Source organism: Babylonia areolata, chromosome 29 (genome assembly GCF_041734735.1).
Source record: "Babylonia areolata isolate BAREFJ2019XMU chromosome 29, ASM4173473v1, whole genome shotgun sequence".
Lineage (NCBI taxonomy): Eukaryota > Metazoa > Mollusca > Gastropoda > Neogastropoda > Buccinidae > Babylonia > Babylonia areolata.
In genome coordinates, this window is record NC_134904.1 from 35084085 (window position 1) to 35109864 (window position 25780).

At 41.5% G+C, this 25780-nt stretch overlaps 1 protein-coding gene across 1 annotated transcript; it reads right to left on the reverse strand.

Moving 5' to 3' along the window:
• Positions 1–156: 156 nt before the first annotated feature.
• LOC143274745 (uncharacterized) lies at positions 157–25737 on the reverse strand. Its single transcript, XM_076578658.1, has 13 exons — positions 25608–25737; positions 23699–23769; positions 23044–23199; positions 22589–22703; positions 20633–20732; positions 17544–17650; positions 15576–15682; positions 12794–12858; positions 10863–11063; positions 8806–8871; positions 6680–7562; positions 5068–5169; positions 157–3275 (listed from the first exon to the last, which is right to left on the reverse strand). The coding sequence occupies exons 1-13, from the start codon at positions 25639–25641 to the stop codon at positions 3183–3185; spliced, it is 2100 nt and encodes a 699-aa protein (XP_076434773.1). The 5' UTR covers positions 25642–25737; the 3' UTR covers positions 157–3182.
• Between the last annotated feature and the right edge of the window lie 43 nt (positions 25738–25780).

Consider the following 25780-nt stretch of genomic DNA (forward strand, 5'->3'; position numbering starts at 1 on the left):
ACAGAAGAACAAACACTCAGCATGCAGTAAATGGAATGAGGCTAACTATATGATGGGGGGATGGGGGGGGGGGGCGTAAAAATGGTCAGTAAAATCACACTTGCTGAATAAGCTAGAACTTGGGGTGGGGGGGAAAGCAAACAAACAAACAAACAAAAAAACAAAACCAAATACAAAAACTGAAGAGTTTAATGCCTTAGTGAACTGGGATACCAGGAAATAAACCTCACATTATCACAATACAAATTACAGTTTAAGATGGGTAGCAACTTTCTTCTTTCTCAGATTCATCCACACTGAACATTTCTTTGTGCGCAAGTGAGGCGCACACCCATATCTGCATTTTATTCATGTCCATTTTTGCCAAAAAGTTCAGTTTTGCTCTCACCCACAGTAATTATTTAACCCCCCACCAAAAACAACAACAGCAACTCCATTATTATAAATGCAAATGTTCCCAATAAACAAACATATATTAATAAATAAAAAGGGAAGCAAATCTACCCACAGATGAACTTCGGTGTGGCTCTGAACGCAGGACTCGCCATACTAACTGACGAGAGCACAGGAACAGGAGTCATGATGGCTGCCGGAAAAAGAGGGCGCTAGCCAGGGGGACAAAGGGGAGGTTACCTACTTCCGGAGGTTATCGCTTGTAGTACTTTCGTTTTCTCCGCACAGGCGGATAGTAGTTTACACAGGACAGAAATGTCAGACCCCTGCCGGAGTCTGCACTAGTTGGGTCATGGTTAAGTATGTGTAATTAAATGACATTTATGATGGGGCAACAAGAAGAGAGAGAAAAAACAAACAAAAAAAACAACAACAACAAAATTTCTACCCACACAAAAGTGTCTCTAAAAGGATCCTTAGAACTGTGTGAAGACAGACCCAGCTTCCCTTTGACAGGAGAGTTCTGCACTTTTCCCTTGGCTCCTATTTTTATCATCACCCTGCATTCCACTCCTGGGGACCAGTTGGATTGCTTGGTTCTAAAATTTTGACAGTTACACGTGACTAAATACCTACGTTGACCGAACTACGCCATGGGTCAGTTCCATTCTACACACAGTTAGTAGCGGGTTACAACCATACTAGGCTCTTCCGTCCAAGAAATGCAACTGGCTGCTGGGGACCAGTCAGTGACTGGTGATAGCTCCATGGAAGAACATATGTAAAAGGCACATTCTGAAGATAACGCCACAAAATAAGCACACGACACCGGTAAACATAGTTCAGGGTCTGAAGGGAGGAATGGTACACAGAACAGAAAAACGTACGGCAGAGAAAAGTTAACAGTCCGTGTACGTAAAAGCCACATCGTAGATACCACAGAATCTGGACATTACAATCTACAAATGTACAAGATAGAGAAATAGGAAATTAAATACTTCAGTTCTTTACTCATCAGAGATAAACAAAAGCTGAAGATCCTGCTCTCTGAGGTTTGCTGTTATCTTCACACACACACACACAAGAAAAGGAGAAAATTTTAAGGTCCTATAACCTTTTTCAGGGCACTGAATTCCTATCCACTTTGTCTAGGACTCTACATAAGGAAGGTCTCTACTTATGCTATTCAAACCTTCCCCAACCAGTCAGGTACACGTTCACATCCTGGTGGAAGGGGGAAAATTAGAGGAAAGTGCCTGTCCAGAAGGACACAACACCATACTGAGACAGGGCCCTGAATCCTGATCACCTTCTTCTTCTTCTGCGTTCGTGGGCTGCAACTCCCACGTTCACTCGTATATACGCGAGTGGGCTTTTACGTGTATGACCGTTTTTACCCCGCCATGTAGGCAGCCATACTCCGATTTCGGGGGTGTGCATGCTGGGTATGTTCTTGTTTCCATAACCCACCGAACGCTGACATGGATTACAGGATCTTGAACGTGCGTATTTGATTTTCTGCTTGCATATACACACGAAGGGGGTTCAGGCATTAAGCAGGTCTCCACATATGTTGACCTGGGAGATGGTAAAAATCTTCACCCTTTACCCACCAGGCGCCGTCACTGTGATTCGAACCCGGGACCCTCAGATTGAAAGTCCAACGCTTTAACCACTCGGCTACTGCGCCCGTCTGAACCCTGTTCACCAAATCAGTTTCCCCACGCTTAACCAATTCTGCCACAGCCTTTCTAAAACAATATAAAACAGCATGAAATGAATTAAAATTAAAAGTGTGGCTTCTGTTGTTAATTTGTTCAGCTTTCAGATGTTTACTTAGAAAGGAAGACAGTGCTCAAGGTGCCCTGACAACAAAGACTTTTTGCCATTAATTTCCCCGGCTATGCTGAATCTCACGGTCATGCACGCAACACGAGCCATTTCCTGGTGAGCAGAAACAGTGACATCTCAAAACAAAACAGAACACACACAAGCAACAAATGCTGCGCCGGTCAAGTGCCACCAGTCCATGCCCCCCATCACATCTTCACATCATCTCTCAATGTTCAATTTCTTCAATATATATTCAATACATGACACTTTTTATGTCCTCTGCCACACACACAACACACACCATACACAGATACACGCATATATTTGTATTTTGTATTTCTCTTTATCACAACAGATTTCTCTGTGTGAAATTCAGGCTGCTCTCCCCAGGGAGAGCACATGGCTATACTACAGCTCCACCCATTTTAAAAAATTTTTTTCCTGCTTGCGGTTTTATTTGTTTTTCCTATCGAAGTGGATTTTTCTACAGAATTTTGCCAGGAACAACCCTTTTGTTGCCGTGGGTTCTTTTACATGTGCTAAGTACATGCTGCACACGGGACCTCGGTTTATCGTCTCATCCGAATGACTAGCGTCCAGACCACCACTCAAGTTCTAGTGGAGGGGGAGAAAATATCGGTGGCTGAGCCATGATTCCAACCAGCGCGTTCAGATTCTCTAGCTTCCTAGAGGGACGTGTAACCTCTAGGCTATCACTCCACACCATATGCACACCATACAAACACATATTCACTAAACACGCTCATACAACACACACACAGACACATGCATATGCATACCAAACACACACACACATTCACTAAACATACACATACAACACACACAGATACACGCATATGCACACAACCACACACACACACACACACATTCCAATACCCAACACTTCAACATACACACACCCACCCACACATCACAACATCTGCCCTTCACTGTTTTCAATCATCTTCATCTGTGTCGGCAGCCAGTACCGTGCTGCTGTGTGGCGGCTGAGACCTTTTCTGGGATGACCCAAAGAACAGGGAGCGAAACTGAAACACACAACCAACACCAAGGGTCACACACCTGGGCTAAAAACACACAAATGTCCGTCCCACTGTCAATGACAACTAAACCTGCTGGACAAGTGGAAATGCTTTCTCCAATTGTCATGTGAAAAATTCAGCAGCCACTGTTTTTTTTTGTTTTTTTTTTCTCTCTCTTTAGATCAAGCTATCTGAAAAAAAAGAGAAAAAGAAAAGGGAATGTAGATCTGAAAAGAAAATACCGCCCCACCCCCACACACACATATATATATAAGAGAAAAAGAAAAGAGAATGTAAATCTGAAAAGAAAATAACCATACATATATATACATACATACATATATATATATATATATATATATATATATATATATACATATATATATATACATATATATATGCATATATATAAGCGAAAAAGAGAGAGAGAGAGAGAGACAAAGACTGAAAGACAGAGACAGAAAGACAGACAGAGAGAGAGAGAGAGGGGGGAGAGAGAGAGCTATATATACATATACATACAAAAATAGTGTGATAAGGAAACACACAGCTGAATTTCTAGAGCTTCATCACTGCTAAATACACACACACACACACACACACATGCTTGTAAACAATCACACCAACGCCCATCGTTGGGCTACGAACTTCTGACCGTGTCAGTGGAAGAGTAACTCAGCAGTCTTCTTCTTCTTCTTCTTCGTTTGTGGGCTGCAACTCCCACGTTCACTCGTATATACACGAGTGGGCTTTTACGTGTATGACCGTTTTTACCCTGCCATGTAGGCAGCCATACTCCGCTTTCGGGGGTGTGCATGCTGGGTATGTACTTGTTTCCATAACCCACCGAATGCTGACATGGATTACAGGATCTTTAACGTGCGTATTTGATCTTTTGCTTGCGTGTACACACGAAGGGGGTTCAGGCACTAGCAGGTCTGCACACATGTTGACCTGGGAGATCGGAAAAATCTCCACCCTTTACCCACCAGGCGCTGTCACCGAGATTCGAACCCGGGACCCTCAGATTGAAAGTCCAACGCTTTAACCATTCGGCTATTGCGCCTGTCACTCAGCAGTCAAGCTTCGGCGCAGACTGAACAAATTCCCTCCTCCCCTTTTTTCACTTCCAACACTTACAACCTTCCTTCCCCCCCGCTTAATATTTTCTTGTAATAATGCGTACCTCCGATGCAGAATGAATTCTGTCTGCTGACTTGTCATTGACACTACCAGCAGCAGTTACCTTAACTCACTCAGTACGGCCAGTCCTCTCTCCTCCTCTACACAGACCCCTCGGATGTCCAGTGGGTGTCTGAATGACCCAACCTTTAGCTTCCGTCGTCAGAATTGTGGTATTCTTTGTCAACATTCACCTCTTCAGTATAAGAGCCTTCCGCTTGCAATATTTTGATGATGGTAATAGGGCTGAAACGCTGTTAACATCGTCTCTTTCGCCGTTCGTATGGAGAGAGTTAATTGACTGTCTCTTTTCTCAGAGAAGGCAAGTAGAAATACTGGGGGACAAGTAGATTTAAAAAAATTTTTTTTAATCTCCTTGAACCCAAGACAACAACAACAACAACAAAAATTCCAAAAATTTCTAGCCCTGCACACACACATACAAACTTACATGCAAAACTCCTAAGCTAGTTCTATCTAAATCAATATACTCTTTGACATATTTCCATATAACTATATGCCGATAAAGAATTATATACATACAAAGGAAAAAAGACCGCAAACTGCAGAACCAGAGAGAGAAAGCATTATACTCCCAGCAAGGAGCGTTTTTCACCTTTTTGGACGGAGGGGTGGACGGAGGGGTACCAGGAACTGTGTCGTCCAGGTCTTCGTCATCATCACCAGACAGTGGCTGAAGACAGGCGCCTTCCCTTGTCTGACAACAGAACAAAACAACTTCTGAATCCTCATAAAAAAACCCCAAAAAACCCTGTTAGATGAACATATATATACAAACAATCGCCTCCAAAAGAGAGAAGAAAAAAAGCCTCATGTGTCACAGGATGGAAAATTATCTCCCTTTGATCAACACCGGCGCAATAAAAAAACAACAACAAACACACACACCAAAAAACAAACAGCAGTAAAAGAAAACTGGTAACACTACACACACATGCCCAAAAACATATACTTAAAAACAACCAACCATACAACAACAAAAAACACCGCATACAAACACTTCAATGTAGAAACACACATATGAGTTTTAGTTTCAGTTTCAGTAGCTCAAGGAGGCGTCACTGCGTTTGGACAAATTCATATACGCTACACCACATCTGCCAAGCAGATGCCTGACCAGCAGCGTAACCCAACGCGCTTAGTCAGGCCTTGAGAAAAAAAAAAGAAGAAAAAAAAAGAAAAAAAAAGAAGAAGAAAGGTGAATAAATAATAGATAAGCTTACATAAATAAATAAATAATAATTATAATATAAAAAAAGATACATATGAGACATGCATAATGTCTAAAACACATAAAAACACATATGAAACACATAAAAACACATATGAGACATGCATAATAAAAACTAAATACAATAAACCCCAAATCCGACAGTAAGCGATTCACCCGAGCTGCCCGTTTTTCATGAATCAAAACACAAGAGTCTGTTGATCTAAAAAGCGAAGTAAATAGTTATCTCAATTAGTCGCCAGATGCACAATTCCTACTATGTGATGTCTAATATGTGACTGACCTTAGCTGCCCTTAAAAAGAAAACAAAAACAAATTATTAGTCTGGTGATTTAACCAGGGACGATGTGTCACCATGCACAGAACTCTTAACGTGTTCAGAAGTGAATGATCTATGCTGCCATACTTTCTTCTTTTTTTCTTAATAAATTAAAAAAAAAAAAAAATTTTTTATACCTTTTCAGCACCAAGCCTGTTCTATGCTCAGTGACAGCTGTTTGCCAAGGGATGTTTTGGTCACAAAGGGTAATAATTAAAAAAAACCCACAAAAAAACCCAACCAATTATAGCATGCAAACTACAAAAGGAAAGCATATTTTACCTATACTTTTCTGAAAGGAATATGAACACACTATACAATTACGATAATTTCACATAAACTTGATGACTTTGCAAAAGGCAAAATTTTCCTGCAATGTTGAGGACTGGGCAATTTTTCTGCACACCAGAAGAGGACAGAAATTTCCGTCCTGGGGTACTTGAGGGGTTACAATAAATCAGAAACATAAACACTCTGTCAGTGTAACAAGTAATTTAAATTTCTGTCCCACGGCACTTTTTCTGCACACCACAGAAGCGAACGGAAATTTCTGTCCTGGGGCACTTGAGAAGGGGTTAATAAATCACTCTGTCATTGTAAAAAGTAAGGAGAACAGGTACGATACTGCTGAGTCACCATGCACAGAAGAAATCTCACCACGTCAGCGGAAGGGCACTGCACAGGTATGACAGGGCTGGCCGACGTTCCCTCCCCCTCCTCGTCATCCTCACCCCTCTGCAGTCTGCTTCCTCCCCACCTCTCTCCTCCTACCCTTTCTGGCGGTGATACCCTGCTCCTCTGGAACGAAGAGCCCCCCCTCTCCACCTCTTGGCCGTGCAAAAACGTCTCTCTGTCGCTGTGGTGAGGTCTCTCTTTGCCCCCTTCCCTGCTGCGTGCTTTGATTCTGTCCCGGTGATGTCCGGAGACTTCGTCTCTTGAACGCTTCCCTGAATGCGTGGGTGCGTCTTGCTCTCCTTTGTGACTCTGTGATGATGCTGATGATGATCTGTGCGTCCTCTCTTCTGGAAGTCTCCCGTCTTTCTTAACGCCGTGAGTGTGTGAGGAGGAGGGGGCTCTTTCTCTCTGTTCCTGAAGTCCGTCTTTCTTGGCACCGTGAGTGTGTGAGGAGGAGGGGGCTCTTTCTCTTTGTTCCTGAAGTCCGTCTTTCTTGGCACCGTGAGTGTGTGAGGAGGAGGGGGCTCTTTCTCTCTGTTCCTGAAGTCCGTCTTTCTTGGCGCCGTGAGTGTGTGAGGAGGAAGGGGCTCTTTCTCTCTGTTCCTGAAGTCCGTCTTTCTTGGCGCCGTGAGTGTGTGAGGAGGCGGAGGATGCCGCGTGTCCTTCCCTGTCTCTGTCCCGGGGAGGACGGTGGATCTCCTCAGGGTGGGAGGTGTGTGGAGGCTGGAGCCTCTGAGCCTCTGCCTGCTCCCACTCCTGCTCCACCTCCATGGCGGCGGCCAGCTCTTCAGCACTGATGTCCCCCATGTTGTCGTCGTCATCGTCCAGGAACGCTGCTTCCTCTGCGCTTGGTCCTGGTCCGTTTCTGTCACACACACGTATACACTGTACACACAGATGCACACAAATACATATATAGATACGCACACATCCAATCACATATCTAACAAAAATGAAATGGTTGTCCCTCAGCCTAAAACAAGACATGACTGTGTTGTCATCTACACACACAGGTGTGACTCTGTAGGCCAAGTCTAGATTTCGCAAGCACACATTGCACTGGAGCATGTCTAAAATATAAATGCTAAACGTCCAAAATGGTGTCCACAAGGGGCAAATTTTGTCAGCTTACTGTGTTTAAAGTGCTGCCGAAATCAACCTCCTGTTAAGCCCATGTACTCTACAGCCCCCCTAGTTAGGTTTTTCTGCTAAGCTTACATACTCTTCAGCACCTTAGCTAGGTAGTCAAAGCTATGAGGGAGGAAGACTCTCAAAAATAATCAGCGTTAATCAACAATGCTGATGACCCACTCAATCACAACAGGCACTGCTGAAAACTGCCAAAGTGACTCCACAGCAGTACAGGGTCTCCTCTGGTGTGTAACCTCCTGGCGACCTAACATCGATGGTTCTCCATGGACTGCAGACAGTGGGACTGCGACAGAGCAACACGGGTGTAGCCTGTGTATAAGGGAATCTAAATGAGCAGCGTGGGAGTAATGCCACTGAAATGGTGCAGATGATGGAGCACTAAAGAAAAAAAAAAAGTACCGGCATCCTTTTTTTCAAAATATAAGAAAAAGAAATGTCAGTTGAAACACTATAGCATGCTGAGCTTAGATTAAAAATGCAGGTCAAACCAAACACCCCATAACAAAAACAGTTAGTGCAACACCCCCACTGACTCTTCACAGAGTAAAGGGAGAAGGAGAAGAAGAAGAAGAAGGAGAAGGAGAAGAAGAAGGAGAAGGAGAAGAAGGGGAGAAGGAGAAGGAGTAGAAGAAGAAGAAGAAGAAGAAGGAGAAGAAGAAGGAGAAGGAGAAGAAGAAGGAGCAGAAGAAGAAGAAGAAGAAGAAGAAGGAGAAGGAGAAGAAGAAGAAGAAGAAGGAGAAGAAGGAGGAGGAGAAGAAGAAGAAGAAGAAGGAGAAGAAGAAGAAGAAGAAGGAGAAGAAGAAGGAGAAGAAGGAGAAGAAGAAGAAGGAGAAGGAGAAGAAGAAGAAGGAGAAGAAGAAGAGGAAGAAGAATCCATTCAAAAAGGGCTGACAGTACAAAGAAACAGCACTGACCAGCACAACAAAGACAGCAGGTGCCATGTCCAAGGATTTTACCTGACATTTCCTTGTTCTGCATTCCCCCTTGGAGCTGACACATCCCCATTGGTGCTGGCACCCTTCCTGCTCACAAACAGTTTCAGTTTCAGTAGCTCAAGGAGGCGTCACTGTGTTCGGACAAATCCATATACGCTACACCACATCTGCCAAGCAGATGCCTGACCAGCAGCGTAGCCCAACGCGCTTAGTCAGGCCTTGAGAAAAAAGAAAAAAAAAAGAAAGAAAGAAAAAAAAGGTGAATAAATAATAGATAAGCTTACATAAATAAATAAATAATAATTATGATAAAAAACAAAACAAAAAAAAAAACAGGGAGTAAACACAACAGTTCCCTGATTTCCATCAGTGGAGTAACTGTTTCTCATAACACACTGATATGCGTGTATCCCTGACGCTCTAAAAATAGAACGGGCACACTGAATATTCATAAAGTGGGTCCCCAGGCCGTTCTTAAATTTAGCAGATAAGTTTTCAGTTTCAGTTTATCACGGAGGCATCAATGCATTCAGACAAAACCATATACGCTACACCACATGTGCCATGCAGATGCCTGACCAGCAGCATAAGCCCAACGCATTTAGTCAGGCTTTGAGTGCATGCACATATATATTTGTACACCTATCAGAGTGGTCTTCTTCAAAGGAAATTTTCTTCCTAAAATCACGTTTATCTAACATACATACCGTGACCCACTAGTGCAAACTCTGGCAGGGGTCTGACATTCCTGTCCTGTGCAAACCAATACCTGCCTATGCGAGAAAACGAAAGTAGCTACGACGGCTGATAACCTCCCGGTCAGAGGACAACATTTTTGTTGCCATGTTGTTGTTTTTCAGTGCACCAAGTGCGTGCTGTATATGGGACCTGGGTTTATAATCTCATCCGAGTAACGAATGGCCGAGAAATTTTGCAGAACAAACACATAAAAACTGTGAAGGTCCTGAACTCTTAGTCTTCTTCTTCTTCTGCGTTCTTGGGCTGCAACTCCCACGTTCACTTGTATGCACACGAGTGGGATTTTCCGAGTATGACCGTTTTTACCCCGCCATGTAGGCAGCCATACTCCGCTTTCGGGGGTGTGCATGCTGGGTATATTCCTGTTTCCATAACCCATCGAACACTGACATGGATTACAGGATCTTTAACGTGCGTGTTTGATCTTCTGCTTGCATATACCCACGAAGGGGGTTCAGGCACTAGCAGGTGTGCACATATGTTGACCTGGGAAATCGGAAAAATCTCCACCCTTAACCCACCAGGCGCCGTCACCGTGATTCGAACCCGGGACCCTCAGATTGAAAGTCCAATGCTTTAACCACTTGGCTACTGCGCCCGTCGAACTCTTAGTCTGACATCTAGGATCATCTGCTATGAAGAAGAGTTCTTACTCTTGACATGCATCTTGGCCTAGAAAACTAGACGACTATGACCAGAAGCTGTGCCTTTTGTATGTGCGCAGCAACACAGATTCAATAGGAATGTGCAGCATTAGAGTGAAGGGAGTGTGGCACCCCCTAGGATTATGGTAAGAGTGCCTCGGACCCCCAAGATTTGTAAGTTAGCACAAGCCATGTATTAACATTTCTTAATGTGCCATTTCGCAGCTATATTTTAAGGGCGGATTAAAAAATACACCCCCTACTCAACACAACCCCCGAACCACCATTCCAATATGTGTATGTTATGTTTGGATGGGTATGTTTTCATGGATGTAGATATACAAGTGTTACATGTTATGTGATGGGGAAACATTGCAGACTTGCGCGCATGTAATGCTCTTCAAAGATAGGCTGATCATTGTCTTTACATTCAAATGTGTTGTCCTTCCCCCGACCCCATCAACAAACGAGTGTGTGTGTTCTCTTCTTTTTTTTTTTTTTTTTATTATAATTTTTTTTTTCTAATATGTACAGTGAAGATGAAATAGAACATTTAAAAAAAAAATTTGTTTCAAGAAGATAGGAAGTTAAAAAGAAAAAAAAAAAAAGGGGGGGGGGGGGGGGGTGGGGGGGGAAAGAGCCTGCCACAAATCCCATTCGGAAAAGAACACTCACGAGGCAACAGACTTCCCAGACCCCCGTTTGGCCCCAGCAGCTGCAGCAACAGCAGCAGCAGAACGTCTGTGGCTCTGTGATGGTGCCTGCTGCCCACGCTGTGAGGCAGGAGCCTGGGAGGACGTCAGCTCCTCCGCCAACGTTGCCAGCACAAAGTTGCCCTCGAAGGTCTGGTCGCTGTCGATGCAGAACGTCACCGGCCTGACAGGGAAACAAGACACAATGTGTTTATGTGGAGCGATGGCCAAGAGGTAACGTGTCCGCCTAGGAAGCGAGAGACTATGAGTGTGCTGGTTCGAATCACGGCTCGGCCGCCGATATTTTCTCCCCCTCCACTAGACCTTGAGTGGTGGTCTGGACGCTAGTCATTCGGATGAGACGATAAACCGAGGTCCCGTGTGCAGCATGCACTTAGCGCACGTAAAAGAACCCACGGCAACAAAAGGGTTGTTCCTGGCAAAATTCTGTAGAAAAATCCACTTGGATAGGAAAAACAAATCAAACTGCACGCAGGAAAAAATACAAAAAAATGGGTGGCGCTGTAGTGTGGTGACGCGCTCTCCCAGGGGAGAGCAGCCCAAATTTCACACAGAGAAATCTGTTGTGATAAAAAGAAATACAAATACAAATACAACCGACAACAAAAAAAATTGTTTGTTCAAACCTCGACTGCTCGACACACTGTACAAAATGATCATTAGTGCGATAACATTTGATACAAGCAACTCGACGAAGAAACGGCGAGAGGGGTTTGGAGGAAAATACAGGATATGCAGACTTTTTCTTGAAAGCAAGAGAGCTAAGAGAAACTGAATGATCGATAGGCTGTGTTTCCACTGATGGTAACAGATTCGGTAAATCTGGTGCCTTTTTTCCTGCCTGACCCTTGCCCTCACAATGGATTAACATCAACAAACGTAATACAATTCATCCGTGACCAAAGGAAGTGAAAAAAACCCCAACAAACCGTTTCAAGTAGGAGAAAAAAAAAAAAAAAAAAAAAAAAAAAAAAAAAAAGAAGAAGAAAAAAAAAAGAAGAGAAAAATATCAAAATATGAGGGAAAAGGAAATGATAGTTCAAATATATCATAAACAATTAGTGAAAGGTCTGCTCTTTCTATCAATCGATACTGAATATAATGCTGTCATTTAATGACTAGGTACCATAGATTTTTTTTAACAGAAGCGGAAAAATATGTGTGTTTGCAGTGACTTTTCACCATGTGCAAATGTCGAAGATGTGGGAATCAACCCACACTGGCTGCTAGCGTCTGGAAAGCACTGATGCTATTTCTCCCAAGTAAATTCACTCATATTACTTCACCTTGCCCAATCAAATCAGACCAGTACTGCCAGTCAGCAAAGTTGTAATGTGAACATGTGTGTGGAGTGATGGCCTAGAGGTAACGTGTCCGCCTAGGAAGCGAGTGAATCTGAGCGCGCTGGTTCGAATCACGGCTCAGCTGCCAATATTTTCTCCCCCTCCACTAGACCTTGAGTGGTGGTCTGGACGCTAATCATTCGGTTGAGACGATAAACCGAGGTCCTGTGTGCAGCATGCACTTAAAAGAACCCACGGCAACAAAAGGGTTATTCCTGGCAAAATTCTGAAGAAAAATCCACTTGGATAGGAAAAACAAATAAAACTGCATGCAGGAAAAAATACAAAAAAATGGGTGGCGCTGTAGTATAGCGACGCGCTCTCCCTGGGGAGAGCAGTCTGACTTCCCCACCCAACAAACGTGCCGGGTGATGTGTTCATAAACCTTTTTTTTTTTTTAAAGCCAAGGTCAATCATTTGCCCCTTTCCCTTATCTTTTTTTTTTTTTTCTCTCTTTTCTTCTGGAAATAGAAGCTTTCCGTGCACACACACACACACACACAAACACACACATGCACAAAATATCATAGGAGGGCAACATGGTCAGAACCTTCCAGCTGCTTCAAAGTTGATGTTGAGGGGCAGACCTGTGGTTTCACCAAAGGCAAGAATGGCCTGCACATGCACAACACCCACTGTTAGTTCTGTGTGTGAAGCAAGTCACTGGTGCCTGACATTTTTTTCTTTTTTTTTAATTAAATCTAAATTTTTTTAAAAATTAAAAAAAAAAAAAAATGTTCATAGTGAACTCCGAACTCAAAACACTTAAAAAAAAAAAATTATTCAAGGATTAAGATTTTAGGCATGGCCCATTCTTCCAATCTGTCCTTGCTAATCTACATCAATTACAATAACACACACACACACACATATATATTTAATGGAAAGGGGAGAAAGAAAGATGAAAAAACAAAAAACAAACCAAAACAGAAAGAAGTCCTGCAGAAGGAATGTGATAAAGAACACACACACACACACACACACACACACACACACGCACACACATTGACAGATGGATAAGAGAGAGAAAGAGAAGGGGGGGGAAGAGAAATATGTCATCAGTATCGGCAACCTGATAGAGAGAGAGAGAGAGAGAGAGAGAGAGAGAGAGAGAGTTTGAGAGAGAGAGAGAGAGAGAGAGAGTGACAACTATATTAGCTATTAAACATAAACTCTTTGTTGTGACAACTATATTCAACTATTTGTATTAAAAATAAACTGTTTCCTGTGACAACTGTATTAACTGTTAAACATAAACTGTTTAAAACTGTTTTTTTGTGACAACTATATTAGCTATTTGTATCCAACATAAACTGTTTCGTGTGTAAACTGTTTTTTTGTGACAACTGTATCAACTGTTTGTATTAAACATGAACTGTTTCCTTTGACAAGTATATTAGCTATTTAACATAAACTGTTTCTTGTGACAACTTTAACACACACACACACACACACAAAAAAAAGTTAAATGCAAACCGTTTCCTGTGACAATTGTATTAACTCTCTCCATACGAACGGCGAAAGAGACCACGTTAACAGCGTTTCACCCCAATTACCATCATCAAAATATTGCAAGCGGAAGGCTCTTATACTGAAGAGGTGAATGTTGACAAAGAATACCACAATTCTGACGCTGGAAGCTAAAGTTTGGGTCATTCAGACACCCACTGGACATCTGAGGGGTCTGTGTAGGGGAGAAGAGAGGAGTGGCCGTACTGAGTGAGTTAACTATTGAACATTCATAATGTCTGCTGTGTGGCAAAAACAAATTCTTTGGCCCTCGTTATTCCCTACATTTTGAAAGGAGAGGGGGCTGACTTGGTGAACTGATTCTCCACTTTATCTGTAGCAAAATGCTGGGATTTATAGGACTTTCAAAACTAATGTTTTCCAATGAAAAATAAGTTTTATAGATATTTTTTCTGGGTTTACCTTTAAATGTTTTGCCGGTAACCATGGTTTGTCTTATCTCTGAATCTTAATATATATATATGTAGAATGTATGTACATACACATATATATATATATATATATATATATATATGTGTGTGTGTGTGTGTGTGTGTGTGTGTGTGTGTGTGTGTACTATACAAAACAGTTGATGCTCGTCCATTTGTTTTAATCATCATGGAAGTATTCCTTTATTGTTTGATGGGCTGTATGTAACATGACAGGATTTATTCATCAGAACTTTGCAACGACAAGTGCAACAGCCAAGTGGTGTAAGGACCTTGGCTTCCAATCTGAGGGTCCAAGGTTTGAATCCCGGTCATGACACCTGGTGGGCTAAGGGTGGAGATTTTTCTGATCTCCCAAGTCTGCAGATGTGCAGAGCTGACAGTGTCTGAACCCCCTTAATGCGTGTGTATTTGTGTGTGGAAAATTTAAACACACATGCTGATGACCCTGTAATTCAAAATCAGCCATCAGCGGGTTATGAAAACAAGAACAAAACCAGCATGCTAACCCTGCCTGCCCCCCCCACCCCCCTCCACCTCCCCCTCTTCCCTTTGAAAATGGAGTATTGCCAGCTACATGGTGGGGGTAAATTTCACGTCGTTCACATAAAAGCCCACACATACTTATGAGTAAATGTGGGAGGTGCAACTCATGAATGCAGAAGAAGCAGATGAAGAAGAAGCAGGAACAGAAGAAGAAGAAGCAGAACAAGAACAAGAAGAAGATGAAGCAGAAGACACAGAGGAAGAAGAAGTAGAAGAAGAAGAAGCAGAAGCAGAAGAAGAAGAAGTAGAAGAAGTAGAAGAAGAAGAAGAAGAAGTAGAAGAAGAAGAAGAAGCAGAAGAAGAAGTAGAAGAAGAAGGAGATGCAGCAGCAGCAGCAGCAGCAGCAGCAGCAGCAGCAGCAGAAGAAGAAGAAGAAGAAGAAGAAGAAGAAGAAGAAGAAGAAGAAGAAGAAGCAGAAGAAGAAGAAGCAGAAGAAGCAGAAGCAGAAGAAGAAGAAGAAGGAGAAGAAGAAGAAGAAGAAGAAGAAGAAGAAGAAAGAAGAAGAAGTAGAAGAAGAAGAAGCAGAAGAAGAAGAAGAAGCAGAAGCAGAAGCAGAAGAAGAAGAAGAAGAAGCAGAAGAAGAAGAAGAAGAAGAAGCAGAAGCAGAAGAAGAAGAAGAAGAAGAAGAAGAAGAAGGAGACGCAGCAGCAGCAGCAGAAGTAGAAAAAGACGAAGAAGAAGAAGAAGACGACGAAGAAGATGACGAAGAAGATGACTACGAAGAAGAAGAAGAAGAAGAAGAAGACAAAGATGAAAATGGAGAAGAAGACGAAGAAAAAGCAGCAGCAGCAGCAGAAGAAGAAGTAGTTTTCATTATAATGGAGTTACCCGGAGTTCCTTGAGGCAGAAGGTGATGTCGGTGTCCACCCCAACCTGGTAGAGGTCAAACTCCTCTGGCGCCAGGCTGAGTTCTGTGTGCACCACTTTGTTGGGGTCTGTACATATACACACACACACACACACAGTCAAAGGGCATAGCAACAGTGTCTGCACCGCCTTTGCTGCTTACAGCTCAAATGAGCGGACAGAGCCGTATTGGGGCTGAAAATTATGAGTGTTGATTCCACAGAACATGAACCCCCCCCCAACCCCCCCACACCCAAAAAAAACAACAAACAAACAAAAACCCAACAAAAATTGAAAAGAAAATCAGACGTAAGTACAAAAATATTCAAGCACACACACCAAGGAACATATCTCTGACAATGACCATTCCAGCATCTTTCCCTTTTCTTTTTCCTTCTCTTTTTTTGTTTGTTCGTTTGTTTTGTTTTGCCAGAGGATAAGAAAAAAACAAACAAACAAACAAACAAAAAACCCAACTAAATTGAACATAAACATAATCAACTAACTGTACACATAAATACAGATAACAGTATTGTACAGAATACAGGCAAACAAAACCAAAAACTGCCAACATCTTAGGTGCAAAAAAAAACAACAACCCAAAAACAACAACAAAACATTGTAAGAATGCCCAATTATCAAGTCCAGAAAAAGACAAAGTCATAATGTAAAGACTTTCTAGAAAAAACAAAAAAAAACCACATGTAGGTGAATGGAGCAGCACAGCAGATAGAAAGAAATGAAGGAATGACATAAAGGAAAGACAAAATGCCAGAAACAGAAATTTCTTGCACTGAATTTGCAGAAGAGAATGAATGAATGAATGTTCTTTAATGAGGGAAGTGGAATAAGCAAGGACATGCTTTTTTTTTTCACATTCAGCCCTCAGGGTAAAGAAAATCAACAAGCAAACAAGCAAGCAAAAAATGATGATGATAATAATAATAATAATAAAAAACAAAAATACCCCCCACACCCTCCAAAAAAAACCCCACACCAATGAAGCCCCAGAAAGAGCCTAGGCATCCAAACTTGAGCATTCAGTTTACAAACACATACAAACATGTGTGTGTGTGTGTGTGTGTGTGTGTGTGTGTGTGTGTGTGTGTGTTTGTGTGTGTGTGTCTGTGTGTGTGTGTGTATATCTGTATAAATACATGTAAATACACATTCAACGTACAGTTTATAAATACATGTACATACACATCCAATCATATACACTCCAGCGTCTGAACTCTCTGGCCCAGTAATACGTTTGCACATGCACACACATACACACCCTCATGAACAAATGCATGTGTATCGACCACACACTAAATAACCAATTACACACACTTCAACATGTACAAACACACGTAAATGCTAGGTTCTTTGTCAGTCTAAGCTTGTCTGAGTGCAAGATACACTGCACAGCTACATGCACAATTTGTGTGCAAGTCCAGATCTTCTGGTGGCAGACACTGTTATGGTTATTTTATGATGATATGTTTGCAGCACACTGATACACAGCAGCAAATACACACACACACACCACACACAATATACATATTCGTAAACCAGAATATTCCCACACCAGTTTAAATCCTTGGCTTGTGTCTGACAGTCTGTGTGTATTCAACACACACACACCTGCACACTGGTGTAAAATGAACAAAACCCAAAATATACTTACATTGATACTGGACACACAAAGAACGATGCAGCCATATCAATACACATCACACCAACCATGTTGAAAACCATAACACAAACCAGCAACCAAACACCACATTTTTTTGTTTTATGATAATATCCACAACCCATTTTCCCTTTTCTTTTACACTGGACACACAGAACGATGCAGTCATATCCATACACAGCACACTAAACATGTTCAAAACCCCCCGCACAAGCCAGCGACAAAACACCACATTTGTTTCATCTTCTAAAAAAATTTTTTTTTTTTTTTACCTGGCTCATCTTCCACGTAGTTTTTAAGAGAAAGAATGTCTGGCCGTGCTGTGAGGGTGACCTCCTCCTGAGTGGTCTGGAAGCTGACCACCACCTCGCACAGCAGTCTGCAGCACACGTCAACTATGATGCTGTTTTACTTTCACTGTGACACATAACAGCACACGTCAACTATGATGCTGTTTTACTTTCACTGTGACACATAACAGCACACGTCAACTATGATGCTGTTTTACTTTCATTGTGACACATAACAGCACACGTCAACTATGATGCTGTTTTACTTTCACTGTGACACATAACAGCACACGTCAACTATGATGCTATTTTAGTTACATTGTGAAACATAAAAGCACATGTCAACTATGATGCTGTTTTACTTTCATTGTGACACATAACAGCACATGTCAACTATGGTGCTGTTTTACTTTCACTGTGACACATCACAGCACACGTCAACTATGATGCTGTTACCAGCCGCCGTGGTGAAGTAGTTAGCATCGCGGACTGACGGCTGGGAGGACGCGGGTTCGAATCCCAGCGGAGGTGGGTTTTTCGGCCCATGGCCGGCTCCTACCCAGAGTTGGGTGTGCTGTGGGCTTAAATGGGGAGACTGGGACCACACAGTCGAGTGTCATCCACTTCAAGGATGCGTCTTTGGGTGTGTTGCTCTAATTACCTGACCAACACTGCAAGTATCTCTATCTCTCGGGCCTGGTTAACGCCGGGATATCATTATGACAGGAAGCGTAGAGTACAGCCTTGTCACGCAGTCCCAAACCAAAATGGACCTCCATAGCAATATCGTCATCATCATCGTCATCCTCCTTCTCCTTCATCGTCATCAATGTAAACAAAATAGTCTCAAAGTTTGTGACCTTTCATGCCCTGCTCTCATGGTGACCTCAGTTTCGATACCCTTCCACTTCCGTGCTTTGGGTGAGTCCTGTCAATGTCGTCAGTGTCGGCAGATTCATGGGGGGGCTGTTGTTTGAGGGACGTGGTGGTGGTCTCCACTCTGGGAGAGACGCTCACTCAGTCTGGCTCCGTGACTAAGCCATTATTGTCGTTAGTAGGGGGCTTAGTAGGTGGTGTCCTAAGTACGTTAAAACAGAACAGGCACCACTGAACACCACCGAAGTGACTCAGCAGCAGTGCAGGGTCTCCTCTGGTGTGTGGCCTCCAGGCAACCTAACATCGATGGTTCCCTGTGGACTGCCGACGCTGGAACTGCGTGGCCGTGTATGGGGGAATCTAAATGAGCGGCGTGGGAGTAATGCCACTGAAACGGCGCAGATGATGGGGCAGCAAAAAACAAAACAAAAAACCCAACCCCCCCCCCCCCCCCCCCCCCAAACAAATAAACTATGATGCTGTTTTACTTTCACTGTGACACATAACAGCACACGTCAACTATGATGCTGTTTTACTTTCACTGTGACACATCACAGCACAAGTCAACTATGATGCTGTTTTAGTTACATTGTGACACATCACAGCACACATCAACTATGATGCTGTTTTAGTTACATTGTGACACATCACAGCACACGTCAACTATGATGCTGTTTTAGTTACATTGTGACACATCACAGCACATGTCAACTATTATGCTGTTTTACTTTCATTGTGACACATAACAGCACATATCAACTATGATGCTGTTTTACTTCCACTGTGACACATAACAGCACACGTTAACTATGATGCAATTTAACCTCCATTGTTCACATAACAGCACACGTCAACTATTATGTTGTTTTACTTCCATTGTGACACATAACAGCACATGTCAACTATGATGCTGTTTTACTTGTTTTACTAATTTCACATTCACTTGTGTATATGCAAGCAGATCAAATACGCACATTAAAGATCCTGTAATCCACGTCAGCGTTTGGTGGGTTATGGAAACAAGAACATACCCAGCATGCACACGCCCAAAAACAGAGTATAGCTGACTACATGGCTGGGTAAATAATCAAAACAGTCATACACGTAAAATGTTGCGTGTCTGTATGAGTGTATGTGTGTGTGACTGAAACCTGATTGAATGACACAGGAAACGAATGATGAGCGTCCAAATGGCAGCCGTCGGTCGGCTGTAGCCATGTAGGCAGCCTGTAGTGCAAATGACTTCGTGTTTGTAAAAACGCTTAGAGCTTAGTCTCTGACTGAAGATAGGTGCGATATAAACATCCATATCATATGGTATCTTCATATCACTTGTACGTACAAGCAGGCTGGGTATTTTCTTGTTTCCAAAACCCACTGAACGCTGACGTGGATTACAGGATCTTTAATGTGCGTATTTGATCTTCTGTGTGTGTATACACACAAAGGCATACACACAGATAACAGCATTCACTGACAAGCACACTCACCAGTAGCAGTCAAGGGGTTAATAAAATGAACAATGTAAATACACGGTCATAAAATGACTTTTTACCATGAATCATTTACCAATTATTCCTACCATTTAAAATGAGAAACACAGTGACTACAATCACAAAGATGACTTTTCACCAGGAATTATTCATCAATATACATTATTCCTATCATTAAGAATAAATGATATCAATAATCACAAACACATATGTGAAAAAGACTTTAAGAAAATTTACCATAAACTGTTTATTAGTGTACATATTATTCCTCCTATGTCCAATGAATGATATAATGACCACAACAATAACCATGATTTTTTAAATTTTTTTTACCATGAATGATTTATCACAATATAATTATAAAGAGAAGACTGTTTATGATATCTGCACTGTATTTATACTCAATTTGGAAAAGTATCACCTGGAAAAATATCACCTAAAATGTGTATTCCCTATCCTACTTCCACCTCTTTTGGGCTATATAGGACTGCAAGTCAAGTTTAAAAAAAAATATATATGTGCAAGTAAACCCAAGACAAATAAGACACAAATTATCTCAGATGTTATCAAAGCTTGAATTAATTACATGCTGAAAAGCATTTCCAAGTGACACCCCACAAAGTTCAATGCACATTAAGTCACGTGCATGACCACACACACACACACATACACAACCACCCACCCACCCACGTTCTTCCTTACTTGGAGGGTGCAGTCAGTTTGTTGGGGCACAGCTCTTTGGAGAAAATGGCCTGTAGAGTCTCACACTCAATGTAAGCCAGATTATGCTTCTTCACAATACCTGGGGGGTGAAAAAAAAAAAGACATGCCATGTCCATGAACATTTCAAACTAATGTTGTCTTGTGCGCTGTCTTCTGAAACTTATCCTCATTCCTACAGGCCAGCAGTACAGTACCATGGCTTTTTTAAAGTTATTTTTTTGGAGAATACATGATTAATACATTAATTCTTAGTGTGATAAGTGAAACAATCTGAACAGTTTACACACTTCACATAACAAGTAACACATGTATATAAACACTTCACAAAATCAATTCATGTGGCTTATAGCCCAGCCAATCACAGCTGGAACATTTCAGAGAACACACATCAGATCTTAAAAACCTGCTGAAGAGGACATAAACTAATATAAAAGGTCCATTAAAAGCAACATAACAAGAAGACCTATTCGCCTACATATATTTCAGTCTGAGTAAAGCTGAATTCTGGTAACATGAGGGGTGGGGGGGTAACTACCAAGGGAAGCTTTTTGCCTCAGTTTCTTTTGATTTCTCCAAATAGCGGACTAGTAGTTTGGACAGGACAGTAATCCAGACCCCTGCTGGAGTCTGCACCACTGGGTCACGGTTAACTCTCTCCGGACGAAGGAATGCGTGAGCATTCCTACATAAAAATGTATTCGGTTTCAGACGACGGAATGGAATAGCATTTTCAAGAAATAAAACACCATCACGCGCTGTACATGTGATTTTGTGATTAGCCAAGCAGAGTGCGCTATTCTGGGTCACTCCACAATCGAATGGTATGATTGGCCAGCCTGCCATGTGTGGCCCGTCTCACACACACGCTGACGAAGTCACTGACCGGTTGTCTGCTCGTGTGCCAGCCTGTTAGCAAAGCGGGCTCTTCTCAAAATGTTGTGGAGCGAACAAGGCAGCGACGGCAACGTTTTAGGGTTGCCGAAGTACTTGAAATGCTACAAACATTGAAGAGGTGGATAATGATGAGGAAGAAAGTGAATTTAATGCAGAAAGCGAGCATGGGTATGGTGATTCGGGGTGAAAAATTGGCAGTATTTTCTACATATGGCAAAACTAAAAATAAGATGAGAAATTTGATTTTTTTTTTATATATGTAATAGCTCAACACATATTAAACCAGTTCTGAAAGTTTCATTTTCTTACTCTGTATTTTGTATTTTTTGTAATTTTTTTCCAAACCCTTACAAATGGGCCGTCTGTGGGGAAAAGCAAGGGAGAAAACTTGTCGTCCCGAGTTAGTTAAGTATGTGTAATTAAACATTAGTTTCCTCCAGGACACTCCAGGGGGACACTTCAGAGAGACCACACTTGCTGGCTTAAAATGTGAGTTGGATCAGTTTACGCAATGCAGCAGAAAGCAGAGAGAGAGAGAGGAGTTAATCAAGTAGTGTTTACTTTCCACTAAAATAATTTCTCTCTGCCTGTCTATCTCTTGGATGGATGTAAAAATTGCACATCAGTGCTTGTCTATCATCCTTGAAAATAAAGATTTTGTTATGGTACGTGCGTGTGCATGTTTGTGTCTGTGTGCATGTGTGTGTGCATGCGTGTGTGTGTGTGTGCATGTGTGTGTGCCTCCCCCCTCCTCTTCCCCTCCACCCATCCTTCCATACATACATACATGTGTTCTCCTTTGCTGACCTTAAAGATACTAATGTATCAGGGGTGTATTTGGATAAATGATGCGATGACAGTTCAATACACAGTTTGTTCAGGAATGGCAAGGGGAGAATGGACTGAAAGATACAACTTAAGTTTATAATGTAATTCACACCAAGATAAGATTGTAAGACCTGTCTGAAAATATGTGCAAGACGAGGCATCAAAAGAAAGTGATAAAGAAAAAGGTTTTGAGAGCCAACAACCACAACTTGCCATGCCGACAGTAGAGCTCAAAGACCAGACGAGCCTCCTTTGCATTGTGGGTGATCTTGCACTTCTCCACAGTCTTCTCGATGGTGGACAGACTGCGGAACACCGCCATGACTGACTGCAACATGAGGAAGGGAGAAAACTATCATCATCAGAGTTTCATAAAGTGTCACCCATGAGACAAGCAAAAACAAAGATCTATACAACAAATGTTTTACCAGTGTGAAACTCTTCTGTCAAATCAACTATGATGACGCAATGTAAATTTCACATTTGAAGATGGCGGCAAGGCAAGAAAAAAAACACAGAAGGTACAAAGCAATGGTTTTTTCTGAGACCAGCCAAATATTTCCACCTTATCAAGACAAAAAAAAAAAAAAAAAGAAAAAAAAAGAAAAAAGGAAGAACTAACTTCCCGTCAACTTCTCAGAATTATCCTTCAATAAAGCACTGCAAACCTTCATGATGATTTTACAGCGGAGTCCTTCATCATCGTCTTCACTGCTGGAAGCCTCTGTTTGCTTTCTGCCGTCGTCGTAGTGTTGAAAGTAGGAAGGAAAGAACAGGAAACAGGCGTATGCTGACCTGGAGGAGTTCACTGTCCTCAATGACAACTGAAATAAAACAGAAAAAATTATCATACATTAATTGTGGAGATGACAAGTGTGCTGAATCAATTGTTACTGTGTGTAAAGTGAAGCAGACTGAAATACTGCAAATATTTATGCTTTTGAGAGAGAGACAGACAGAGAGAGTGTGTATGCATGTTTGTGTGCTTGCATATATGTGTGCGTGAGTGTGCAAATGCACTGGTGAGTGTATGGAAATATCAAATAAGGATGAGTGTATACAGGTACCTGTAGAATGTGAGTATCTCACTACCAGAGTACCAGTGTCCACATATATAATTATCAAAAGAGAAGAATTCAAACTTTTCATGTATGAAAAAATGTCAGTTCATAAAATATGCGCACCTGCAGACCTATAAAAACAACAATGACTAAATATTGTTACTAAAAGCATTCCCAGCTAGTAGTAGTATGATCATGTAAAGTTGTTTTTCAATTATAAAAAAAAACAAAACAAAAAAACAATGTGTACAACACTACTTACTCCTTGCTCCAGTGGCTCAAAGTAGAGTTCATCGCCAATCTTTGCCAAAGAATGAATGGCCCGTCCAAACACTGTGGGTGAAAATATAGGCATGAGTACATTCTTTTATCCCTTAATACGTATTAAACAGTAAGTCCAGCAATTTTCATTATTCCAAGTAAAATACAAGCATGTATCAAAACGAGGCATTCATTTTACAAAACTAGGCGAATGTCCACTGGTAAAAGGTGACAATAACTAAACAATGGAACTTCATCAGTAAAAGATGTTTTACATCTGTTTATGAAATTTGTATATCAATCTCACACACATTACAAAAAAGAACTGCAGAAGAAATGCAAACTAAGTTTTAAGTTTCAATAAGCCATCAAATCATGTAGAAATTAGACAATACTATATGTACAAATAATATACACCAAATACATATTTGTTCAAAAGTAGGGCAAAAACAAGTGAGAGGACTGGCATATGCCTGACCTAAACATAGGTTCAGTTCAATTTAGTTATTCAAGGAGGCATCACTGCATTCAGACAAATCCATGCGCTTCACCACATCTGCAAAGCAGATGCCTGACCAGCAGCTTAGTCAGACCTTGTGGGAAAATAGGAAGAAAATAAGTAAAATATGATTCAAAAGAAAGTAAAAAGATAGGTTATTAAATCAATGAAATGATAAACTAGTACTCACTTGTAGTAAAAAAAAGGAAAAAAAAAAAAAAAAAAAAAGAAAAGAAAAAGAAGAAAAAAAAAGATAAATGACAAAACTACTACTACTATTACTATTTGTACTATGAACGAATAACAATATGAATTGAAAACAATATTGATAAAATATACAGATAACTATAAAAAATAATGGTAAATCTACCCCCCCCCCCCCCCACACACACACACATGTGCACAACAGATGCAATAAAATGCAGTCTCATATATAAAAGCACAAAGAAATGTTCACAAGCAAAACACTACATATTAAAGCAAGTTAGCCTTGCCACATAAACTCATGCACATGCACACACAAACATCTACATTCCCCATCCACAGACCTGTCACACACACAAACTTATACACACGCACATTCATAGTATATGACTATATATATTCCATCGCTCCCACAAAACCCACAACATAGACATACATACACACCCCACCCCCAACACACACATACACTACACACACATGCATGCCTGCACACACACACAACCCAACAGGCATACACGTACGTGCATTTATACACGCACAGAGCTCTCCTGACACGTGCATGCAGGCCCTCCCTCCCACAAACACACACACATACTGCCACCAATTTGTTGTTAGAAAGAGGGGTGGGAAAAGATTTCTAGAGTGTTGTTCTGCAAAATATATTTGGGAAAGCTCAGAGAGACTCTTCCGTTTTGAAGCACAATGCTGGTTTGGATATGATAAAAATATTCGTTTGATTTGCTCTTTCTGTCACTGTGAAGCAGTCAACGGTCTGATGGCCTTGTACCCGATTTTTGTTGTTGTAAGCATATGTAACTTAAAATTAATGGATATTTTTTTGTCTGAAAAAAAACATGCGAAAAGAAAGAAGTTTCACACACAAGCACTGCACTGCATTAACCAGCTGAGCAGTGAACCCACTTTCTGATCTTTTGCTCGGCACCTAACTTCTCCTACACGTGTGAAACTTTATCACTGATCATTTCTTTGTTTTGGGGTGATAAACATATGTGGGTTTTTAGTGGAGACTGGTCTGCAGACTAAATGGCAATCATTTCGTACATTGAACATAGTTGTCACTGTAACATGACTGTCATTGTCAATCTGAAACTGAAAGTTTATGAAATGAAAAGCTGAGCATTAAATCGCTGATCAATGCTAAAATAGAAAAGACGAACAACTGAAAATGATCTGAAATGCAAGTAACCTTTCAGATTGATGCCTGGAATTATGCACTTCATCTTCTTGAATAGTTTCTCACACACAGTACGCTTCAAGTTCGTGACATGAGATTGATGGCTGTGATTGTCTTCACCGCCATTTTACAGCGGAAAAACTACACAACAAAACAAAAAAGACGATTGGCTTGTGCTCATATTA

Excerpts from the sequence above, each read along its gene's own strand:
- LOC143274745 (XM_076578658.1), bottom strand. The coding sequence starts at position 25,641 with ATGAAGTGCATAATTCCAGGCATCAATCTGAAAG. Across the intron at positions 23,200-23,698 it reads TTGAGCCACTGGAGCAAGGA|TTGTCATTGAGGACAGTGAA; the intron begins GTAAGTAGTGTT and ends GTTTTATTTCAG. Across the intron at positions 17,651-20,632 it reads AAACTGACTGCACCCTCCAA|ACTGCTGTGCGAGGTGGTGG; the intron begins GTAAGGAAGAAC and ends CGTGTGCTGCAG.